Source organism: Accipiter gentilis, chromosome 30 (assembly GCF_929443795.1).
Source record: "Accipiter gentilis chromosome 30, bAccGen1.1, whole genome shotgun sequence".
Classification (NCBI taxonomy): Eukaryota; Metazoa; Chordata; class Aves; order Accipitriformes; family Accipitridae; genus Astur; species Astur gentilis.
In genome coordinates this window covers 20,824,214-20,843,985 of record NC_064909.1, presented here as the reverse complement: position 1 = coordinate 20,843,985, position 19,772 = coordinate 20,824,214, and the positions used below count along the sequence as shown (strand labels likewise).

The 19,772-nt window shown below is 46.0% G+C and overlaps 1 protein-coding gene across 1 annotated transcript; it reads right to left on the bottom strand.

Moving 5' to 3' along the window:
- Positions 1–1,540: 1,540 nt before the first annotated feature.
- Positions 1,541–19,464, bottom strand: SLC22A7 (solute carrier family 22 member 7). Its single transcript, XM_049833569.1, has 10 exons — positions 19,065–19,464; positions 17,062–17,165; positions 12,905–13,059; positions 11,314–11,482; positions 8,158–8,275; positions 4,584–4,693; positions 4,283–4,497; positions 3,678–3,786; positions 2,018–2,224; positions 1,541–1,838 (listed from the first exon to the last, which is right to left on the bottom strand). The coding sequence occupies exons 1-10, from the start codon at positions 19,440–19,442 to the stop codon at positions 1,775–1,777; spliced, it is 1,629 nt and encodes a 542-aa protein (XP_049689526.1). The 5' UTR covers positions 19,443–19,464; the 3' UTR covers positions 1,541–1,774.
- Between the last annotated feature and the right edge of the window lie 308 nt (positions 19,465–19,772).

The window sequence follows — 19,772 nt, the reverse complement described above, 5'->3', positions numbered from 1 at the left end:
CCTCCTCTGGAGTGAAGTTTTACCTTCTTTATTCAAAGTTTTCCTGGACCGGCACTTGCCAGGTTGTGACAAAGTGAATTTCACAGCTTGTTTTGCCCCCCTGCCCTGGATGGCTCAGAAGAAAGTGCTGCAGCGTTAGCCTGCTCAGGCTCCTCTGCTGATAAAAGAAAACCATCTTTCTCAGCTCTCCGATGGCAGGTAGCAGGATGCCCAAAATAAGGTGCGGCTATAATGCTCCCAGGTCAGAAACTGATGACAGCATTACACATATAATTTATTATACTCGCAGGCATATAGTGAGGATGTGAAAGCTCCTGCAGTTACTAAATGTGAACTAGTTAAAGATACCGGGCTTGTCCAAACCCAGAAATTTCTGCTAATTTCTACTCTTTGGCACAGTTTGTGTGCTGCCTCGTGGCACAAGCACATTAGGGTATCTAACTACTTATTTGCTGTAGGTAGGGGAATGCCCCAAAAAGATGCCCAAACAAGTGCTCTGCATGTGGCACTTTCGAAGGTTTATTGCACTCTATGTTAGCATGATTTTTAACTCTGGTCTGCTGCTGATGGACCCAAGGCAGTGCACAGTGAGGTGCTCTTTTCCCAGGAATTTGGCAGGTTATTTCACCCAATCTTTAAGACAGAAAGAATATGCAAAATTGTCTCAGCCTTAGGGTGGTTCTGAGGAGTTCGCTTTCCTTTTGCTGCCTTAAAGCAAAAAGGTGATGTATAAAATTTTGCCAGGCAGATTATTTCTACTAGGAGGCGCTCGCTGACCTGGGATCGGATGGGCCTCTCCACCCGCTTTCAGATGCATCCTCAAGTTTGTGTTATCCTTAGCTTAAAACACCTCAGCCCAGGGAACCACGGCGTCCCTGGGACTCAGATGCTGAGGCCTTTCCCTCTTCCCAATTTAGGAAAGTGCTGTTTGTCAGGGTTCCAAATTTATAGATAATTTGACAGTTTATCTTTGTTGTTTGCAGGAGTAAGTGCAAGAAGCAAAGGCATTCCATAAATTTAAGATCAATGCGTTAGACCAGTAAGCAGACTGAAGTCCAATAATGAATTATTCAATATTCCATGCAAAGGTTCCTGTAGCGAGGTGGGTTGGTTTTGGTTGTTGTTTTTTTTTTTAGCTTAAAGGATACTTATCGCATACACGCTAGATTTAAATAATTTGCAAAAGCTTTTATTCTTCTTTGTGTATGTGGGACAAATGCAAGCATTTGTCAGTGATTTGTCAGCATCTCAGTGAGATTCCTGCATGTGCTTTTTGCTGGCTTTGAGCCTTGGTGTGAAAAATGTCAAGACCATTTCCAAATTCAAGAAGCATTTGTAGCTACAGTTTATGGTTTATCCACCATCCAGTCGGATTTATTTGAGATTATTTGGTTTTGTACGATTCACACTCAGTATTTTTTATTGCTGCATTGCGTTCCTCGTGGTGTGTAAACTGATGGATTGTAGTTTCTGGAAGGCTGTGCAGTGATCTGAAAGGTGCTGCTAGTCCAACAAGTCCAAAGGCTGGAAAGAGCTTAGCACGGGGTGCTTTTATTTCCACATCTTCTTAGACCTCTGCATCCTCGCTCCTGGCCACACTACAGAGTGGGGTAGCTCCCTCCAGCTGGTTTCGTGATCCGCCTCCTTCCTCCGATGTCCTCAGCCCCACTTCCCTGCAGAGAGAGACTAGGTGGACAGTAAAGGCTCTTTTATTGACGGGTCGGAGCATGGCTCAGTTTTGCAGTCCTATGTAGTGGCTGTCCCACGGGGATCCTCACTTCAGCAGAGACTGTAGCGGCATGTCTTTGGGAGCACCGATTTGTGGCGGCCTTTTCACTCTGGAAGAAAAGAAGGCACGTTTGGGCTGATGGACAGAAGAGCAGGAAGCCCAACAGCCCCACTGGGCTGTCCCTCCATCCACTGCCACCCACAGATGGGGAATTACGGGCGGCGGAGAGGGATGTTCCCCGCCTCTCTCAGCAGACTCCATGTGGAGGGCAGGATGGAGCTGACTCACTGCGTCTTCTCGATGTCCTCGATGCCCTCAGGCAAACGCACGTGGAGCGTCTCCGGGAGCAGGAAGGCCACCAAGCCGCAGCACACTGCTACGCCGCAGTACGTCACCTCGGGCAGAGACCTCCACACCTCATCCAGCAGAAACACAAGTGGGGCCAAAGCCCCGCCGAGGCGTGCCATGAAGGAGCTGTACCCCATCCCGTTCTGCCTGGAAACGTAGGGCACCGTGGTGATGCAGAGCACCGCGAGAAAGAGATGGGTATTTCTTTCATATCAGACCTTGGGAAAAAGTGCAGACCCTCTGCCCCTTCCCTCTATTTTTATATAAGTGCTGAAGCCTTCCCCCCCCCCCCCCCCCCCCCCAGGTTTTTCCTCTGCCAGGGTTTTTCTAGGTTGTTTTTTCTAAATTTCTTTGTATCTTCCTACAATGGTAATATTTCCCAGAGAGCAACCGTAGCTGCTGTGAGAAATAGATTTATGTCTATTATGAGAAAGAAGCTGCAGTTCCACACTAAAAATACCTGCTTTAAAGTTGTTTCTGCTTTAAATGTCTAAACCGCTGAGTGCATTTTCTACCCATCCCTCTTGTAAGTCCTTCGATCTGCTGAGAGCAAACCTAAGTCCCTCCTTCTCCCAGGTACTTCTAGGCAGGTGGCATGCACTAGAGATACTGGTGATACCTTTGGTCCTGCTGTGACTATAAGCCCAGGAGAGCTTGGAGAGGAGGCCAAAAATAAGACCTAGGACCTATTCCACTTGCTAATTTTCAGGGAATGGGTGGCATTTCACGCTGACAACAAGGATCCCAGGATCTACTTATGCATGTGCAGAGTAAGTACTGCAGAAGGAACCAATGTTTTTGTCTTTATCTGTCAATGTCTTTGAGCATGTAAAAATAAAAACCAATCTGAGAAGAAAAGTAGCAGATCAGTGTGCCCACTTCAGTTTAAATATGCATCTTTCTCCACAGGCAACAGACCAGTGAAAGTTAAAGGACTACATGGCAGAGAATGGTACTCGGGGTAGGGATGGACAGAGGTGAAGTAAGCCACGAGGCCTGCTGTAATCCATGAGGGTTTTTTCAGACTTTTACAAAGAAACCAGTGAGGCGATTCCCCCCACCGGTATTAGCCATATCCCAAACTATGCTGATGCTAAATCTGGTTTTATGTCACCATTACCTGGATATTTCAAAGAAGCTCTCTTTTTCCTCCTGAAAGGCTAGTTAATCGCTGCTTTAATATCATCTGAAGTCCAGAAGGCTGTCAAACATGTGGTAGTAGGTGTCCCTTATAAAACTTGGTATTTCAAATTGTTGTTCTGGGCGTCTTTTAATGGTTATTGGCAAACTATCATAGAGAACTAAGAATTTACTAAGCACAGTTGCCTTATGGAGTTCAAAAATCTTCCCACACGGAATACTCCTCACCTTTCTATACATCTTCCTGTCGCCATAACCTAACCACACATAACCCAGGTAAAAAAAGGGTAGCTTTCCGCCCCTCTCCTGTGAGTATGTGTAATCCCTACAATCTCCTCAAGGCAAGGCATCAGTCCTGCAGGCTAGCCAACAGCACGTCCTGCTGTGCTGATGTGGAAGACCCCAGGGCGACATCCCACCGAGGCTCTGGTTGTGCACTGGGGCAAGCGGCGTCTCTTACCTCAGTACGGTGGGGTAGAGCTCACAGGTGTACAAGAAGGCGGTAGTGAACGCGGCTTCTGAGAAACCTTTGCCCATAATGGCTACTGCAGAGCGCAAGGGGGTGAAGGCTGGGAGGAAAGAAAAGACATTTATGCCAATGGTCAAAGAGCAGCCTCTAGGAAGAAGCTTCTTGTGGCCTCGGGTACAAGAAGGAAGAAGGTTCAATGCTCCTACAGACAAAACAGGGAGCTTCATAGTCCTGGAACTGCTGCCTCCAAAAGTCTGGACCAGTAAGTTCAGTAACTGTTAGCCCAAGTGGGAGCTGAACTGATGAAAGGATAGGTTCCAACTTTTCCAGCTGGACAATGTCTGTAAAAAAGATAGGCGCTTCACCTCGCCATCACTGGACCCTCACTAGCCACTTCACAGTGACTGGAGACCATGTTGCTACCAGATATTAGGGCTAGCGCGCATTGGCAACCTGGTCCCACAGTTGCTCTTCTAGGAGGAGGACATCTCCATACAGAATTGCCTGTGGGCAAGATCTACTCTTCTTCTCTAGCACTGCACAGAATGGAAACCTCCCCTCTAGAAAGTACTGTGTATAGCAGAAGAGAATCTTACGCTTGGGAATGACGATGTTGGCTCCTATGCATAGTCCGGTCAGGATGAGTGCCCACGCCTGACTCTGCCGTCGTCCAACTCGATTCACCAGCACGTACATGATCATCTTGGCAGGAATCTCAATGAAGCCAAAGACAAACTGGGAGAGATACATGTTGAGCCCAAAGCCAGTTAGGTTCATGCTCATGCCGTAATAAGAGAAGGCAACACCAAACCTGCAAGGAGCGTGTGGAGATGGGGCTTAGGGAAATCCAGCTGGGAAGTGCAGGACAAATCCCCTGTGCAAAGTGACACTGCTTACCACAGAGTCCCAGAACACAGAGAGATCTTCCGCAGGACTGGTGTCCTGAACAAGGTGATGTAAGTGTAATTCTCTCCTGGCTTTTTGTCTGTTGTCATCCTTCTGAGGTCCTGGGAGAGGTGGAAAGAAGGAAATAGCTCAGCTGCTGTACACATTTAGGATCCAGACATGAAACCCTAGACAGGTTGGGGCCTGTGTCCTTCCCAGCTCCATCTCCATCTTGCATTTTCCATACGTTCCCATTGCAGAACAATTCTCTGGCCATACATTATCAGAGGCATGTCTTCCTACAACTTTATAGACTGCCTACCATTTTAGACCTTTTTTTTTCTCCCATGGCCCCTTCTTCCCTTTTACCTACATACCTCATGTGGCCAAAAGGGTTGCAGAAAAATGGCAGATCATCATGGTGTCAGCAAAGTCAGCGTTGGCCACTTCCAGTGTCTTCCCCGTGTGGTTGCCTGCCGTTGTGTCAGGTCTCAGGCAGGAGCTAACAGTGAGCTGCGTGCTTTATTCTCATGAGTGCATTTATATAAAAAGCGTGATTATTTATACTCTATTTATATAAATACAAAGTCAGGCACTGAGAAGTAAGCCCTGCACATAAGGAAGAAGGGAGGGCTTCTTCACAAAATCTTTTAGCAACTGAATTAGGGGTAAGGACCAGGAGAGTTCGTAAGTTCTACTCACTGGCCGAGATTTGCAAGAGATCCACACAACTACAGGTCTGTAATGCAGGCAGCTATACATAAGCTAGTTGCTATAGGCTCACTGTGTAGGTAATGGAGATCTCCAGGGGAAGGGATGGAGTCATTTTATTCTAGAGCAAACAACAGCATTTGGTCAAAAGGACCACGTGCTAGCCTCCATCGGCTATTCGTTAGATTGCAGACTGTAAAAGAGACTGCAGACAGTGATGATGTGAACACCTAATGTTGGGAGAGATTAATTCCTCTCAGGACAACTTGGCTTAATCATGTCCAAAAATCATCAGCAAATGCAGGGTAGGACAGTTACAACTGATTAGGTTATGAATCACAGGAAACCTTGAGGAGAGAGTCTGTCTAACTAGTTACATGTGTTCTCAAATCAATATCCTCTTCAGAGAAAGCAAAGCCTTGGCCACAGCTTTTGCATAAACGCTTAATCCCAGCCACTGAGCTGCCTGAGGAACCTACAACTGAGATGGATAAAGAGGTTCTGCAGCATCTTGGACCAGAGGATCATCTTCTCCGGTGCCTTGTTTCCAACAGCATCCTGCAGTGGAGCCTGCAGAAGAGCTGGGCAAGCATGTAGAGACAGTCCCCTAGAAATGGCACCACCTCCAGCCATTCAGGGACTTTCTGAAACCAGACATGGTGTCTGTCTGTTTAGCATCTTGATGATCTTTTTCCACATTATCTAGTGGTTTGTTGAACCCACGTTTTTCCTTTTATTTCTGTATACTCATTTCTGGATCTGGTAACTTTTTTTAATGCTGCAGTATGGCAAGTAAGTTATATATTTTTTTTAACTTTTACCTTTTTTTTTTTTTTTAACCTTTTTTCACAGACAAATAATAAGTCTTTTCATCCAAATGCATAAGATGAATCATAGCACTGATAACAAACTACTTCTGCAATGCTGGGAATTTCAATATGAGATTCAAGTTACCCTGATGGCAGTCTGTCCTCTCTTTAATTTGCATGACTTGCTATTAAAATGGGGAACAAAAGACATTAACATGGAAAACATCTTCTAGTATGTATTGTTAGCCAGATTTCTTGGGATGTGGAAGGACAACTGGGAGAGCCAGAACAGCGAGAACCCCGGGAAACTTAAAATGCACATCAGTCAGTGATGGCTGGGGAATGAAGAGGGTGAGGGAATCTGCAGGCCTACTGCATCACCTACAATTAAGACAGTGCTGAACTGTTATGGGGGCTGGGGACTTGTGGAAATATCTAATAAAAGAGAAATTCCAGCCCAAAGACCTCTCTGGTTAAAAGAATTGTACAAAATGAAAGAAAAGGTTAGGAAAGGGGAGAGGATAGCTCTAAGTAACAGCATGTTTCACTAGGGAAGAGCTAAGATTTTATTTCTAATTGCACACTATTCTTTGCAGTTTTTGGATGAGTGACAAAGCTTTTCATACTGAAAAAAGAATTTCACACTGAGAAATTCCTTCATCAGTTCTCTAAGACAATGCTATTAAATCTGAGCGTAGGTCAGTAACGTGCTGTGCAATTATCCAGAGATTATACGTCTTTCAAACTCCAAGCCTTCTGAACTAAGGAAAATCAGTTTTTACCTGAATAAGTCATCAAAACACACTGATGCCTGGTCAAGTCAATTAAGCAAACTTGAATCAGCTAAGTCCATGTTCGGATATGAACAAGAAAAAACAAGTATGTCCTTATAAACCTCATGAATCCAGCAAGGAGTCACAGCTGCAAGTCCTTCTCGATCGTGGTTCAGTGGTCACAGCATGGTGTGACTTGGTGCAAGGCTGTGATAGTGGGGAAGCCCCAGCTACATTTCCTAACCCTAAGAACGAAGGTGCAAGCCCATGCCCTTCCTCATGAAGCACTGCACTCTGAAATACAGTCATCAGCCAAGGCTGAATGAAAAAGGTTATAACTTGTTATTCCTACATATTTAGTCAGAGCTACTGGCTTGCTTAAAGTCAAGGAAGAGTCACACTCAACTCCTGTCTGCCACAACCTGTAAACTCATCACTCCTCACACTTTTCTGGTGTAAATCAAAAGGGCTAATTACCTCTTCAACAGATATTAAAAAATTGCTTGTGCTGGCTGGGATAAGAAAGCATCTTTGCTCCATCCTTTACACCTCTGGGGTCAAGCAAAAACGGATTCAAACCAGTGGGTACATGCTTACTTTGCCCAACGCCTCACCCTTGCCATGTTCCTTTAAAACTGCTGGCAGAGCCATGACTGACTTGAGTGCAGAGCTTTAGCCGGGGGAAAAAGTTGATTATGCCAAATGTTCTTTACACCCACATTCACCACTGGGGCACTATGGCTGACAATCTTCCAGTTTCACATGAACACCAAACGCAGCCCAAGGTGGACTAGCTTTTGCATTTTTGGATAACACTACACGCAGTATCTCGAATGCAATATGAGAGAAAATATGCTAACTACACGCTATTAATGTGCATTTGCTTTCCGCTACCACTGTACCAACACTTGGCAACCGCTATGGCAACCAAGAAGGCAAACACTGAGTCGCACAAATTGCTTGTGCACCTGCACACTCACCTCCCTGCTACGGGAGCGATGCCTCTGCCTCACTTTTTCAGGCTGTGCGTCTCTCTCGCTGCCTATTTAGTCCAGTGCATTGAGGCTTCTTGCCATGGCAATAATGAATGGATAGACACTCCACCCAATGAAGGGGATTTCTGGCCCTACGGGAGCTGAGCTGCTGCTTTATCTTTAGACGTGGGTGTAGCTGCTTTCTAGAGTAAAATGGAGCATGGCACCCTGTGGACCACTTCAGGTATCAAATAGCAGTAAAACAGAGAGAGAGAAAATGGGAGAGGAAGAACATGTGTCTAGATCTTCAGTTTCTCACCTCTGGTGAGACAGCAAAGTCTTTCCTTCCGTTCATTCTTGCACATCTAAGCAGATGCCTGTGAGCTCGTTTCACTTTGCCGTTGGCTATGAGCCACCGGGCAGACTCTGGGACCCACCTGGAGCGAGGAGAGAAGACAGAGTTCCTGTTGGCACTCCATGTTTTCCACCCCACATACATGGCCCTGGCCAAAAAGAGGGGGGTTTCTGTGTGAGACTTCGACTTCAGCTAAAAATAGCAACTGTGATGCATAAGAATGAGAGTAACGGGACACCCTTGTTACACGTACATGGTGTTCTACCCTGAAAGGATACAGTCTGCTAAATGAAGTATGTCTAGCCAAAATTTTTATCATGTGATCTTTGATCAAAGCTTGAATTTTCTGAGCTGGTTGAAGTTTCAAACTCTTACCATTTAAAGTTGGCCCCAGAGAGTTTATATTTACAGATTTATGCTTTTTGGGACACTTTAAACTTTGAAATTGTAGGATATAAAAAAATGACTATGTGGAAAGGATTTAGTGAGCTCTATACTTAATTAATCGCTAAACTTGTTTGTTTTTCACAGTAATCAAAGCCTTCTGCACAAGACAGTCAACTGGGCTCTAAACCATTGCGGCTGCGGCCCCCAGTGAAGTATCCATGGTAGTCATTGAGCGACAAGGGGTGCTGTACTGCTGTAGAGCTAATTAGCAACTCCGAGAGTTCTGCTTAGCAGACCCGTGTAGGGTGGGAGTCCTGTGACTCTTATTTTTCTGTCTGTTCCAGCAAAAGGTCCAGCACTTGTCATAAACTAGCCTCTGCAACTCCGTCTCCTTGGACTTCTTTCTAATCTCGCATCTGGTTGCAACTGATGGCCACATGGCCCTGTTTGAACGGAGCTTCCCAGGCCACAGGGCAGCCCATCTGGCCTAGAGGGTACGTGGTGGTTTTTTGGGTTCGCATAGCAGTCAGCGTCCAGAAGACGTTGGAAGTACCCCAGAGTGGCCAACTCCTGCTAGAGCAGCCAACACCTACCTCCTGCTACCCAAATCTGTCCCCTGAGAGAGGTAGAAAACAGAATCTGCCGTTCTCACGGAGACTTTCAGCTGAGCATCCTGTGCAGTCAGTGGGAGGACTTACAGCCTTGAAGAAGTATGTGGGTATGAGGTCTACTGAGGTCACACAGTTGTCAAAATCTCTCATTGGAGTCTCCCACTGGAGTGGTCCAAGACCAGATCACTGTGAGCTGTTGGTGATTAATGCGCCCTAAATCAGGTTACAATAAAACTAATGAACAACTGCTGTCACTATTCAAGCAGTAGCTGAAGAGGATGTGTAGAGCAAAAACATTTGCAGAACTGGTCTTCTGGAAAATTTTCAACTGCTTCCCATAAGCTTATAACCCAATGCACCTTGGGAAATAAAAAGAATGAAAGATAGCGTTTTGCACTTATTGCCACCATCTCCAGAGTATAGTATTATGTCTTTTGGTTGTCTAATGTCTCAACTGAGTTCTGACATTGTGTCAACGATATCTACAGAGCGTGCTAAATTAGATTTTGATTCCATGCTTCAGGGACTTTTAATTATCCAGCAATCACTGACCTCTTGGGTGCTTCAAGTTTGATCAGACTACAGTATAATTTGTTGGAGAACCAATCTCCATTAAAGGCATTAACATAAGAGAAAAAAAAAAATCAGCTATCATGGAAAGGGTGGGTCCAAATGTATCTGTGAATTTCAGCACTTCTCAGGACTCAATTTTTTATGGCTGGTTGTCCTAAAAAAAAGAGCAAAACAACTCAAACTAAAAAAGTCAGCAGAACATATATTTTAGTTATGTTGGACTTGATCAGCGAAATATCAGATGTTACTCTTTGCCAGAAACCCCTCATCACCAGCGAAACAAGACATCTTTTTTGAGCCATTGATTAACAACAGCATTTGTTCCTATCCCATTTTTCATAAGTATTATTTGAGATTTTTGTGCTAGATCTGTGCAGCTATTTAATCTACTGCTTCATGCTGGTGGACAGACATAGTAAGCAAGGAAACCATAGTCTCTAGAAGCCTCTCTGTTGGCCTCTGAAAGGCACTTTAGCATTTGGATATCACTTTTTCTGCTCAGCATTTTGAGGCCCACGTGTCTAACAGTCAGAGCTTATTCTGCATCGTTTCCAGCTACAGCTCCCCATCACCCTTAGAGACACGTCTGTGATTTCTGCAGTGTGGTCCAGCACCACACCAACGTCCAAGAGGAACTAAACAACCACCTTAAGGTGGAGGAGACCCAGGCCCCCATTTCTGAATGTTTTCAGTGGGGCAGTTGTGGGAATACCTGGTTGCTTATTTCAACACGGGACTTTTATCCAGCCAGGAAATGGAGCTGTTTATTCAAAGGACTGTTTTGGATCATGGAATAAGTTGATCCAATACGCTTCACATTACAGTCACAGTATCAGTGAATCAACCCTGTATTCTAGTCTGTATTACTGCATGAAAAAAAGAAAAAAGAAAACTAATTTCTTTGATTAAATAAACCATCTCCCATTTTAAGGCTAAGGACATGTCAGGCATTTCTTAAATAACCCTACAGGAGGGAAATAGCCCACAGAAAATGGATGTCTGTGACCCATCAGGATGGTTACACAGCTGAGAAAGGCCCTGGGAAGTGCAGAGATAAATGCACCTCACCTAGCCTGCAGATGTCATTGCCTCATATGGAAAAATTGGTACCAAAGTTATCCTCCCCAATGAGGTGGGGACAGAGGATGGATAAATTATTTACCTTGAGCCTACCGGGGATTAAAGGCAGGGACCTGGCCTGGTCCTGCCTCCCTTTATTCGGATCTCTTTTCTTGCTCCGAGCCACGCCTGACAGTGCTTGCAGCACCAAATTCTGCTCCTTTTTGCTGCAACCTGTCCCCCAAACGCCTGGCCTCGGCCCCCGTCCTGCCTCCTCCTTGTCCCCAAAGCCACGGTGCTTGGCTCGTTGGAGCTGCCACCCCTGGGCAATCCGAGTGCAAGACACAGACGAGTCCCGCTCCTCTTTGGGTCGCTGGACTCAATCCTAGGATCAGCGTTGCAACTTTTGCCCCGCTCACAGGGCAGAGGAGGCAAATCACGGCCCGCTCCCATCCCCACCAGCCGTCCGGCTGTAGGTCGCTGCACTCACCACAGGCAGACGATGCTCAGAAGACACGGTCCCGTTACGGCCACTAATAACCAGCGCCATTCCCGCACCAAGTACGCTATCGCGGCCAGCAGCATGTTCCCGATGCTCCAGAACATGCTAGTCAGGATCCCGGAGAAGGTGCGGTGCTCTACGTCCACCCACTCCATCCCTGCAAGAGGGAGGCAACGTTCAGGTGGGACGCACAGGACTTCTCCGGGAAGGGGTCTGCCGGGCTGTTTAACAAGGGCAAAGCAAGGTAACGTCCCTGGTCTTCTCCTCCAGGAAAGATCCACTGTTTGGCTGACATTTGGCTCATTTAAAACGTTCATCCACAACGGTTAACTTCTTGCAAAGCTGTAAGCAACTAAAATAAAGCCTTAAAAGAAGAAATACTGGACATATAGTAAGAAACAGTGCTAAAATCACCTTAAGTTATACTTTTTTTTTATCCCATTCAATAGCATTCAAATGGTCTTCTTCATCAAAGAGGTAATTTTTTTTTTCCCTAATTGTCTTGCCTGTACAGCTTCCCATTTCTCTGCCCACTCATTATTCCAGATTAAAGAAATATATTAGGATGAATTGTCATTCATGTGGAATCTATCTGGAGTAGGTAAAACCAGAACAGATGGTGGTCTCCTTGTTTGTGTGCGTGAACTAAAAGCCAGTTTTCATGCAAAGATCTGGACATCTTGCTACAACCTCTAACAATCAGAAATGTTCCTCCCAAGCTCTACTTCATCTTGCAGGCATCGATGTTCCTAACAATAAAAAACCATAGCAGGCCTTGGGATTTGTCAGGTTTCGTGTGGACTTTTCCAGTCATGAAGCCGTTTTAGCTTGATTTTGGATATATCTGCAAAAATCCTGGAAATTTTTGCTGTACCTGTAACTTGCCCTTCAGTACAATGAGTCTTGCCTAGTCCATCCCCACTGTATCTACAAAATCATCCAGTGCTCTTTTGGGTACCCTGAAGTTTGGAGCTTGTGTTTATTATATAATTACCTAAATTCTTCAGCTTCGGTTTTGCCTAGCTCTGTATGATTGGGTTTTTGTGTGGTTCTTTCCCCCCACTCTTTCTAAAAATACAGATTGGGAATGTATGAAAACTGAGCAAATTCAAGACTGGGGAGATAGAAATACCCCGTGAATGACAGACTGTCCTCCTCCTGCTGCGGACATGGCAACGCTGATGAATTGTCTTAGCAGCGTGTTTGAAGGGTGAGAACTCAGTATCAGAGGAAAGGGCCAGATACTTTATGGCTTTTATTGTACTACTAATGATCCTTAAGAGGAATTGGGGAGCATGGATTGCAAGTGTTAATGTTGCAACAGAAGTACTAATAAGTGGTTGTTATATTTTGAGTAGACTGTTAAAGCATTAATTAGACTAACAGAAAATTGTAATCGTTGGATCCTCCCAAGTGGGATGTTCTTTTGGCTGCCTGTAGTGAAATTGCACACATAGCAATTCCCAAACTCCTGTTCCTACTAGCTCTGCCCGGTCTGGTAGACCAGTCCCTTCCTACCCGCTGCCTGTCAGAAGTCCCCAGTGTACAACCGGGCACCCACAAACCCCCCCGTACTTACCCAAAGGCAATACAATAAGGGAGACGCCGCTCAGGGCCACCCCGGTGAGGGTCCGCGTGATGGCCAGCATGCTGTAGGAGACGGAGGCGGCGCTCAGCATCCCAAATATGACGGCACACACAAGCGCCAGCAGGAGCATGGCTTTCCGTCCGAACCTGTCAGGAGCACAGGCTGGGTTACAGCGGCTGGAAACCTGTCCCAGGAGCAGGGTTTGAAACGGGGCAAAGCAGAGACTCGAGAAGAAAAAAATGAAAATATTGCCTGCCCTGCAAAAAGCCCGAGATGCGACACCCCGGAGAGGAAGAAACAGCTCTGCGTATAGCCGGTGCCACAGCGGTGCGGTCCCATTCAGAGGGCCAGCCTGCCCCGCGAGCATCGGGCACGAGGCTCTCCAATGGAAAGAGCAGCTCCGATCAAAACTATATATCGCGTTCCCCTTGTTCAATGCCATCATCAAAAGCTGTGATTTCAGCTTGAAACCCCACGGTGCTGGCGCACCCTGCTCCCTCCGATGGCTCTCCCCATGCCTGGCTCAGCATTGTCCTCCTCCCGTGGTTCGCTCAGGACCAGCCACTGGAGGAGGAGAGAACCATGACACTTTCACCCTGATCCTTGGAAAGAAAACAAAGATCCCAAAGGAAAATAAAAAGAATCCAATTGTCAGCCCACATGTGCAAATAGCCCTGATGTCCTAAGGGGTCTATGAGGAATCTGCTAGGAGTTGTTCACCAAGGGGGGTGGAAGCTGTAGGACCGTCTTACCCCTGGTGCAGAGTCCTGTGTGGACAGCATGGAGAAATACAGAACATCAAATGGACATGTATGTACACAGAGAGAAAGAGAGAAATAGGCATATATGTATTTCTACACAACCTATGGAAATCTAAAAATCAAAATGGAGCACAAAGCATCAGTCTTCTGATGAACATCAGCACTGCATGTGACGAAAGCTTAGGTTCAAACCGGAGCAGTGAATTAACCCTGTCAACAGGTAATGTTCAGTCTATGGAGACCGAAATCCTGGTCTGATTCTGGCATTAGGGCTCTCTTAGTGGTCACCCGAGAAGGACGGTGGCAAGAATGATTGCTCCAGGGGAAAAAGTGATGTGCTGGGACATAATGCTGCAGTAACATTCCTAAAAATGATCATAAATGACTTCATGCAGCAGCTAGTTAATGAATCTACTGGAGAAAAAACAACTTGTGGCTTGGGCCCAGGCAGTTTGCTTGATCTGCTTTGAAATTTAAGCAGAGACGCTTTGCAAAAGTCATCATAATGCCCCTGGGTCGGAGCAGCAAACACCCAGAAACACACCAGAGCTGGTTTCTGTTTCCAATAGGCTAACTGTCTAAGAAAGAAGATTCATTTTTCAAGTGAAGATTTTTCTTGAAAATACACTAAGAAGGATATAAAACCATAAGATTCCCTGCAGGGCGTAAGGCGGCTATTTATGGACCCATTACTAGGCTCTCTCAGCAAATGCATGCCACCTGCTAGGGAAACCAGAGGCGAGCTGGCAGGAGTGAACTGCAGGCTACAGGGAGGCTGCTAGAAATAATGCTGTTCAAATTGTCTTCAAAGGGAGAGGCAGGAAAGCACAACCTCTGAAAGATTAAATGTAGAAAATATCAAAAAAGGAGGAAACTGCACAAGCCTAAAAATGAATAAAAAAATCCCTTTTCATAAATAACCCAATCTGGAAGTCTGCCAAAGCATCATACAGCCAATTCAGTACGAGGACAAGGTACGAAAGGAGTGTTTGGAAAAGAGCAGACAACAGAAACAATATATATGTATGTATTTGCATATATATATTCACTGTGAAGGTTGTTGGAGGGTTTAACAGGGTACAATTTGTCACTAGAGTTGTTTTCAAATCCAAATGTCTGTAGAGCCTTAGAACAAACTGAACCTGTAGCAAAATGCCAGGACCAGATGGTTTTTACCCTGGAGGACTAGAGGTGAAATCTCTGCATTCCTGTTAGCACAAAGAAGTGGGACCTCTTCTCTGTTAGAGAAAAGGAAGGCTGCTAATGGGCCGTCAGCTTTTAAGGGGTCTTAGGAGAGATTTGGGGCATGACACCTGAGGTTTAACAGATCTGCCAAATTTACTGCCGCCATCTGATGCTCCCGTCCAGTCACATAGCTCTTTAAGTGCCTTCTGTAATTCTCCACACTCAGATCTCATCTCTACCAACCCGGCCACTCAGCAGCACCTCCCCACTCGCTCCTTTTCCAGTAATTTATAAATGTGCTGAAAATCACACAAATCCAAGCACAGGTCCCCACAGGTCCCGACTGAACACTTACATCGCCTCTCTCCTTCCTGGCTTTTAATCAATTATTTAGTCACACAGAGACCTTCCTTCTTATCCTAGGGCAGCTCAGTTTCTTTAGGAGCCTTTGGTAAGGAAACTTCTTGAAATCTGTGTAGATGGTATATCTCCTCTGTTCACATGCCTGTTAGCGCATTCAAAGAAATCCAGTATGTTCGTAAGGCATGGATCTTTTGCAAAAACCCTGCTGATTCTTCACTAGTGTGTCATATCTACCCATGTAGCCGCTGATTCAATCTTTCAGAATAGTTTGTACTAATTTGCCTGGTACAGATAGATGTCAGGCTGCCTGGAACGTAGTTCCCGAGATCTTTTTTGGAAACCAGTTTAAAACTGGTTTGATACGTGATACTTTCCCAGCCCTCTGCTGTGGCGGTCACACAATGCCAACAGTGTTCCAGCTTTTTTCATCCCAGATTTCCTATGGGGCCCTGGGATGACCACTCCCTGCTCCTGGCATTTTACTGGCATTCACCTGCTGTATTTCTCTATGCTGCCTTCTATCAGCTTATTTCAAAGCTCCAGCTCCAACACCTGCCCCTACACATTCTCCTGCTGTGAACACAAACTCATTTCTGTCTCACACTACAGCCTTTTTATTTCCAGATGCTCCTTTTACGCCTCTATCTTCTACCGGCTCTTCCCCCTCACAATCCATTTGAAAACCAAATTATTTTTCATTTTGCTCTAGCAGAGACCTTCTCTTCTGCCTTATTTTGTCCTGCTCCTTTTCATGATTCTGAATTTCTTTCCCTCCAACTGTGCTATAAAAGCATTTTAGAAACAAAGCCAAGACACACAGTTTGAAGATCAGCCAGATGTCTTGGGTCCTTGTAAAAGTATACTGATAACACTCATACGCAAAGATATAGATGCAAAAATACCCATCAGCAGCGCAAAGTCTCTGGGTGTTTCATACTGTGAAGCTGGTTCCCCTCAGCCGTGCAGTGATTTTGTAGCCTGTTGTACCCTAAAGGTTTTTTTTGCTCCCGGAGGAAGGAAATCAGGAAGCACTTTCCTGTGCAGGAAACTCAGATTTTAAATAATGAATAGCGTACAGTGAAGAGCACATCCTGATTGCATGCCTTCACTGCGTATTCTCTGCTGCTTGCAAAAATATTTAATTTCTTAATTGATGCCCTTTCTAGGTTATTACTCCGATTTTGTTCAGGTTTACATTATCACATTCTAACATTTAACCACAGAGAGCAGATCTGCTCCTGTTTTCCTTGTTGCCTCTGCTCTTCCTTGAGGAATGCCTCCCTGCTTCTAATAACCTCCTTTACTCTGCTTCTCTAGTAATGACAGTCAGGTCTTGCTTTCCCGAAACTCTTTTTTTTTTTCAGCTATAGCATGCATTTGCTCTGAGACCCTCACTTGGGTATCCTTAGCCAATTCCCATGTAACTTGCAAGGAGTTAACTCTTGTTTTGGTTTTGTTTTAGCCACCTTTCTCCTTTTTGAGGCAGTTGTCTTTTCTGAAATTGGTTTCACGGACGGTGGATTTTTTTCAGTTTTTACTGTTCCTGCAGCAATACTGACCACAGCACTGTGGTCATTGCTGCAGTGGATCTTATTTCTAAGCAAGGCCAGAGCTGCTGCTTTGGTGGGCTGCTAACTGGCCGATCTGTGGAGCATTTAGCCCCTGCATTGCTTCCCGGTATGACTTTAACCCAATTTTCATGTGAGAGGCAGGATTCTCCCTTTACGATTGTGTTTTCTCCTTTCTCTGCCCCTCTGATTGCCTTTTGCAGGTCACAGGTTTGCGAAGTTCTCATCATGAACCTGAAGCCCTGGAGGAAAAGCTTGAAAAGGGTCAAACCTGTCTGAAAGGTATCCGAATACCACGGCCCCCATCGTAACGCCGATGAAGAAGAAGGTTGCAGTCGCCTGGTTCAGTCCGCGCTGCTCGCATACGAGGTCCCACTGAAACACAAGGCCAAAATGACACTTAGTGCCCAGTTGCCTTTTCACACCCCTTCCCTCCGGTGGTCAGCTATCGTGTCTTGCAATTTATATTGGCCGAATCTGATTGAGGGCTAGAACCCTGCACTAAACTGCACATAGGACAGTGCCAGAGTCCTGAAAAATAGAAATCTCACAAAACTCACGAGGCCTTCCCGTTATCTATCCCCACTGTGACAGCCTCTCTGTGGACACTTGTTGGGCATCAGAAAGTTTTCCTGGGTACCGCTTATCATGGAGAGTTCCCCCTTTTCTTCTCCTGACCCCTGCAGTAGCTGCTTTCAACCTGGCAGCGTATACGTCTTCCCCAGCTCTCTCTGCCATGCTCCTGGGTCTACCCTGCTGAGATGGGCGTTTGCAGGGTGCCACGCTGCAGCGAGCTGTAAGATGTGCCTCAGCCTTCGTTAGGGAATGACGTGTTGATATCCAGTTACTCTTGCCCTGACCAGTTTCCTTTGAAGTTGTCGATGCAGGGAGGAAGGAGGGCAGAGGGGGAGTCAGACCAAATACTTGGCTCTTGATGCTAACTTACTGATTTCTTACAGAGAAGCTGGTCTAGACATTGTTCCTAATTAAGTTAATGAGCATAATTTTAGTTTCTTGGAGGTGCAAACGTCGCTAATCATTACAGAATGCTGCGGCCGAGCTGCAGAGTTAATTTTCTATACGTGCAAACTTGGCAAAACTTGATTTAATCATCAACCCAGCCTCGCAGCCTCTCTGACAAGGCCAGCCAGACCTTCAGCAACCTTTCTTTTGCTGCAAGAGCAAAAGAGCCCAGAGAAAGCCCTGGCCCCTTCACCGTGTCCCGAGGCCACTGCACCCATGGGTGCAGCATCACGAGGCTCCATGCTCAGCATCAGCGCTGCAGGGTACCTCCCCTGCTTTTTCCCCCAAGGGTGCTTTACACTTTTCTCCCCAAAACAGTGCAAAAATAAGGTCCAAGCCTGGGCACATCTGGCCGTCACCTCCGTGCCTGCCAAAAGCAGGGGTGGTTGGGTGGTGGGGAGGAGGTACCAGCTCTAGGTTAGGACTTAGTCCTGCTCTCCCTGAGACAGTCAGCACGATCATTTCCAACCCAGCCGTGCCCCTTTCATCTGACCAAATTGTCCCGTTCCCTAAGACCTCCTGTGATTTGGGCTGCTTTTCAAGGAAGGTAAAGCATTAACCCAGAGGTATCTCTGCTGGTCCTGGCAAAGTGTTTCAGAAGGTGGGTGGTTAATGTTTGATGGGCAGGGACCTTGGGCAGGCTCAAGGTTCTGGCTGGCCAGCATGTGGCATCTCAGCGGGAGGCCCTTGGAGAGAACATTTGGCTTGACAGCAAGAGACACTGGTGGTACAGAAGAGAGGCAGCACGATCTTGCCAGAGATCAGTGAGAAGGAGTGGGCAAGGGAATAGAAGTTACAAAGTGTTTGGAAAATCAGGAAAGCAAGTCATGGGCTCATACGAAAACCTGACAGGGTGCAGTCCTGTGCAAATGCCATGTGGCCCAAGCAGAGAAAATCCTCTATGTGTGTCTTTCCCCTGCACCCCCCCAGCCCCCTGCCGATCTCTCAGTCACCTGGAGAAATTAAGATGGTTATAACGAGAAATGTTGGCTTCTAACTATCAATCTAAGCAAGATGATGATGATGATAATAACAACAACAACAATAAGAATAAGAATAATGATGTTGGCTTCTAACTCTAAACTTCAGAGAGCTTCCCCATCGCAGGAAATCTTCTCTAAACAAGTCATTTCCACTAGTTACAATGCAAAGATTCCCCTCTGATTCTGTGCAGCAGGCAAACACCTCTCCATCTGCTCCTCAAAACACTGAGCTAATTTCATTTCGGCTACGTCACAGGCCAGGCGTTACCTGCGTGGAAATGGTGGAGGTGAACTGCGAGTGGTCGTAGACCCATCCGTGCTGGCACTCCTGGATGATGGAGTTGTTTTCTGGTTGCAGAGAGGAATTGAGCAGCAGGTGAAACTGAGGCTGCGAGAACATCTCACAGGACTTGAAAGTGCCATCGGGCTCCCGGGGGATGCTGATGAGCAGAACTTCCTCCGTGGTGAGGTTCACAAATGCCTCTTGGTGTGGAATTGCACAGTGATGAGAAGGGGTAGCAGCAAGAAAATTGTGCAGCAGGAAATGCATGGGAAGGTTCATTCTTGGAAGGCAGAGGATAAACAGAATCAAAATCTGGAATTTGCCAAAGCCATCGATTTCCAGCAAGAGATCCTCAAATTTCATTTTTTTGGTGGAGTTTGCTCATTCAGAGCAGCTGCGTACTAAGAAGCAGCAACAGGAGCTTGAAAAGCGGTTTCTGTCCTTGGAGCTCAACTTCCCATGGCTTTTCATATAGCCACTTCATTGGACTTTGAGCCCTTGCTGAAAGGTTGTCAAAAGTCACGATGAAACTCTCCATTTGGGGTAGAGCCAAAGAAATTATCCTGGGTGCACACGACATCCATTTCAAGTGGACCCAGCACAAAGCGTCTTCTCTTTTCTCCTGTTGTGGTATTTGAGAGGGTGATCCGCATTAGGAAAGGAGGCTGTGGGAGAAGTGCTGTGAAAAGTGTC

Excerpts from the sequence above, each read along its gene's own strand:
- SLC22A7 (XM_049833569.1), bottom strand. The coding sequence starts at position 19,442 with ATGAAATTTGAGGATCTCTTGCTGGAAATCGATGGCTTTGGCAAATTC. Across the intron at positions 17,166-19,064 it reads CCTCCACCATTTCCACGCAG|TGGGACCTCGTATGCGAGCA; the intron begins GTAACGCCTGGC and ends CTTGTGTTTCAG. Across the intron at positions 11,483-12,904 it reads CCTTATTGTATTGCCTTTGG|GGATGGAGTGGGTGGACGTA; the intron begins GTAAGTACGGGG and ends TCCCTCTTGCAG.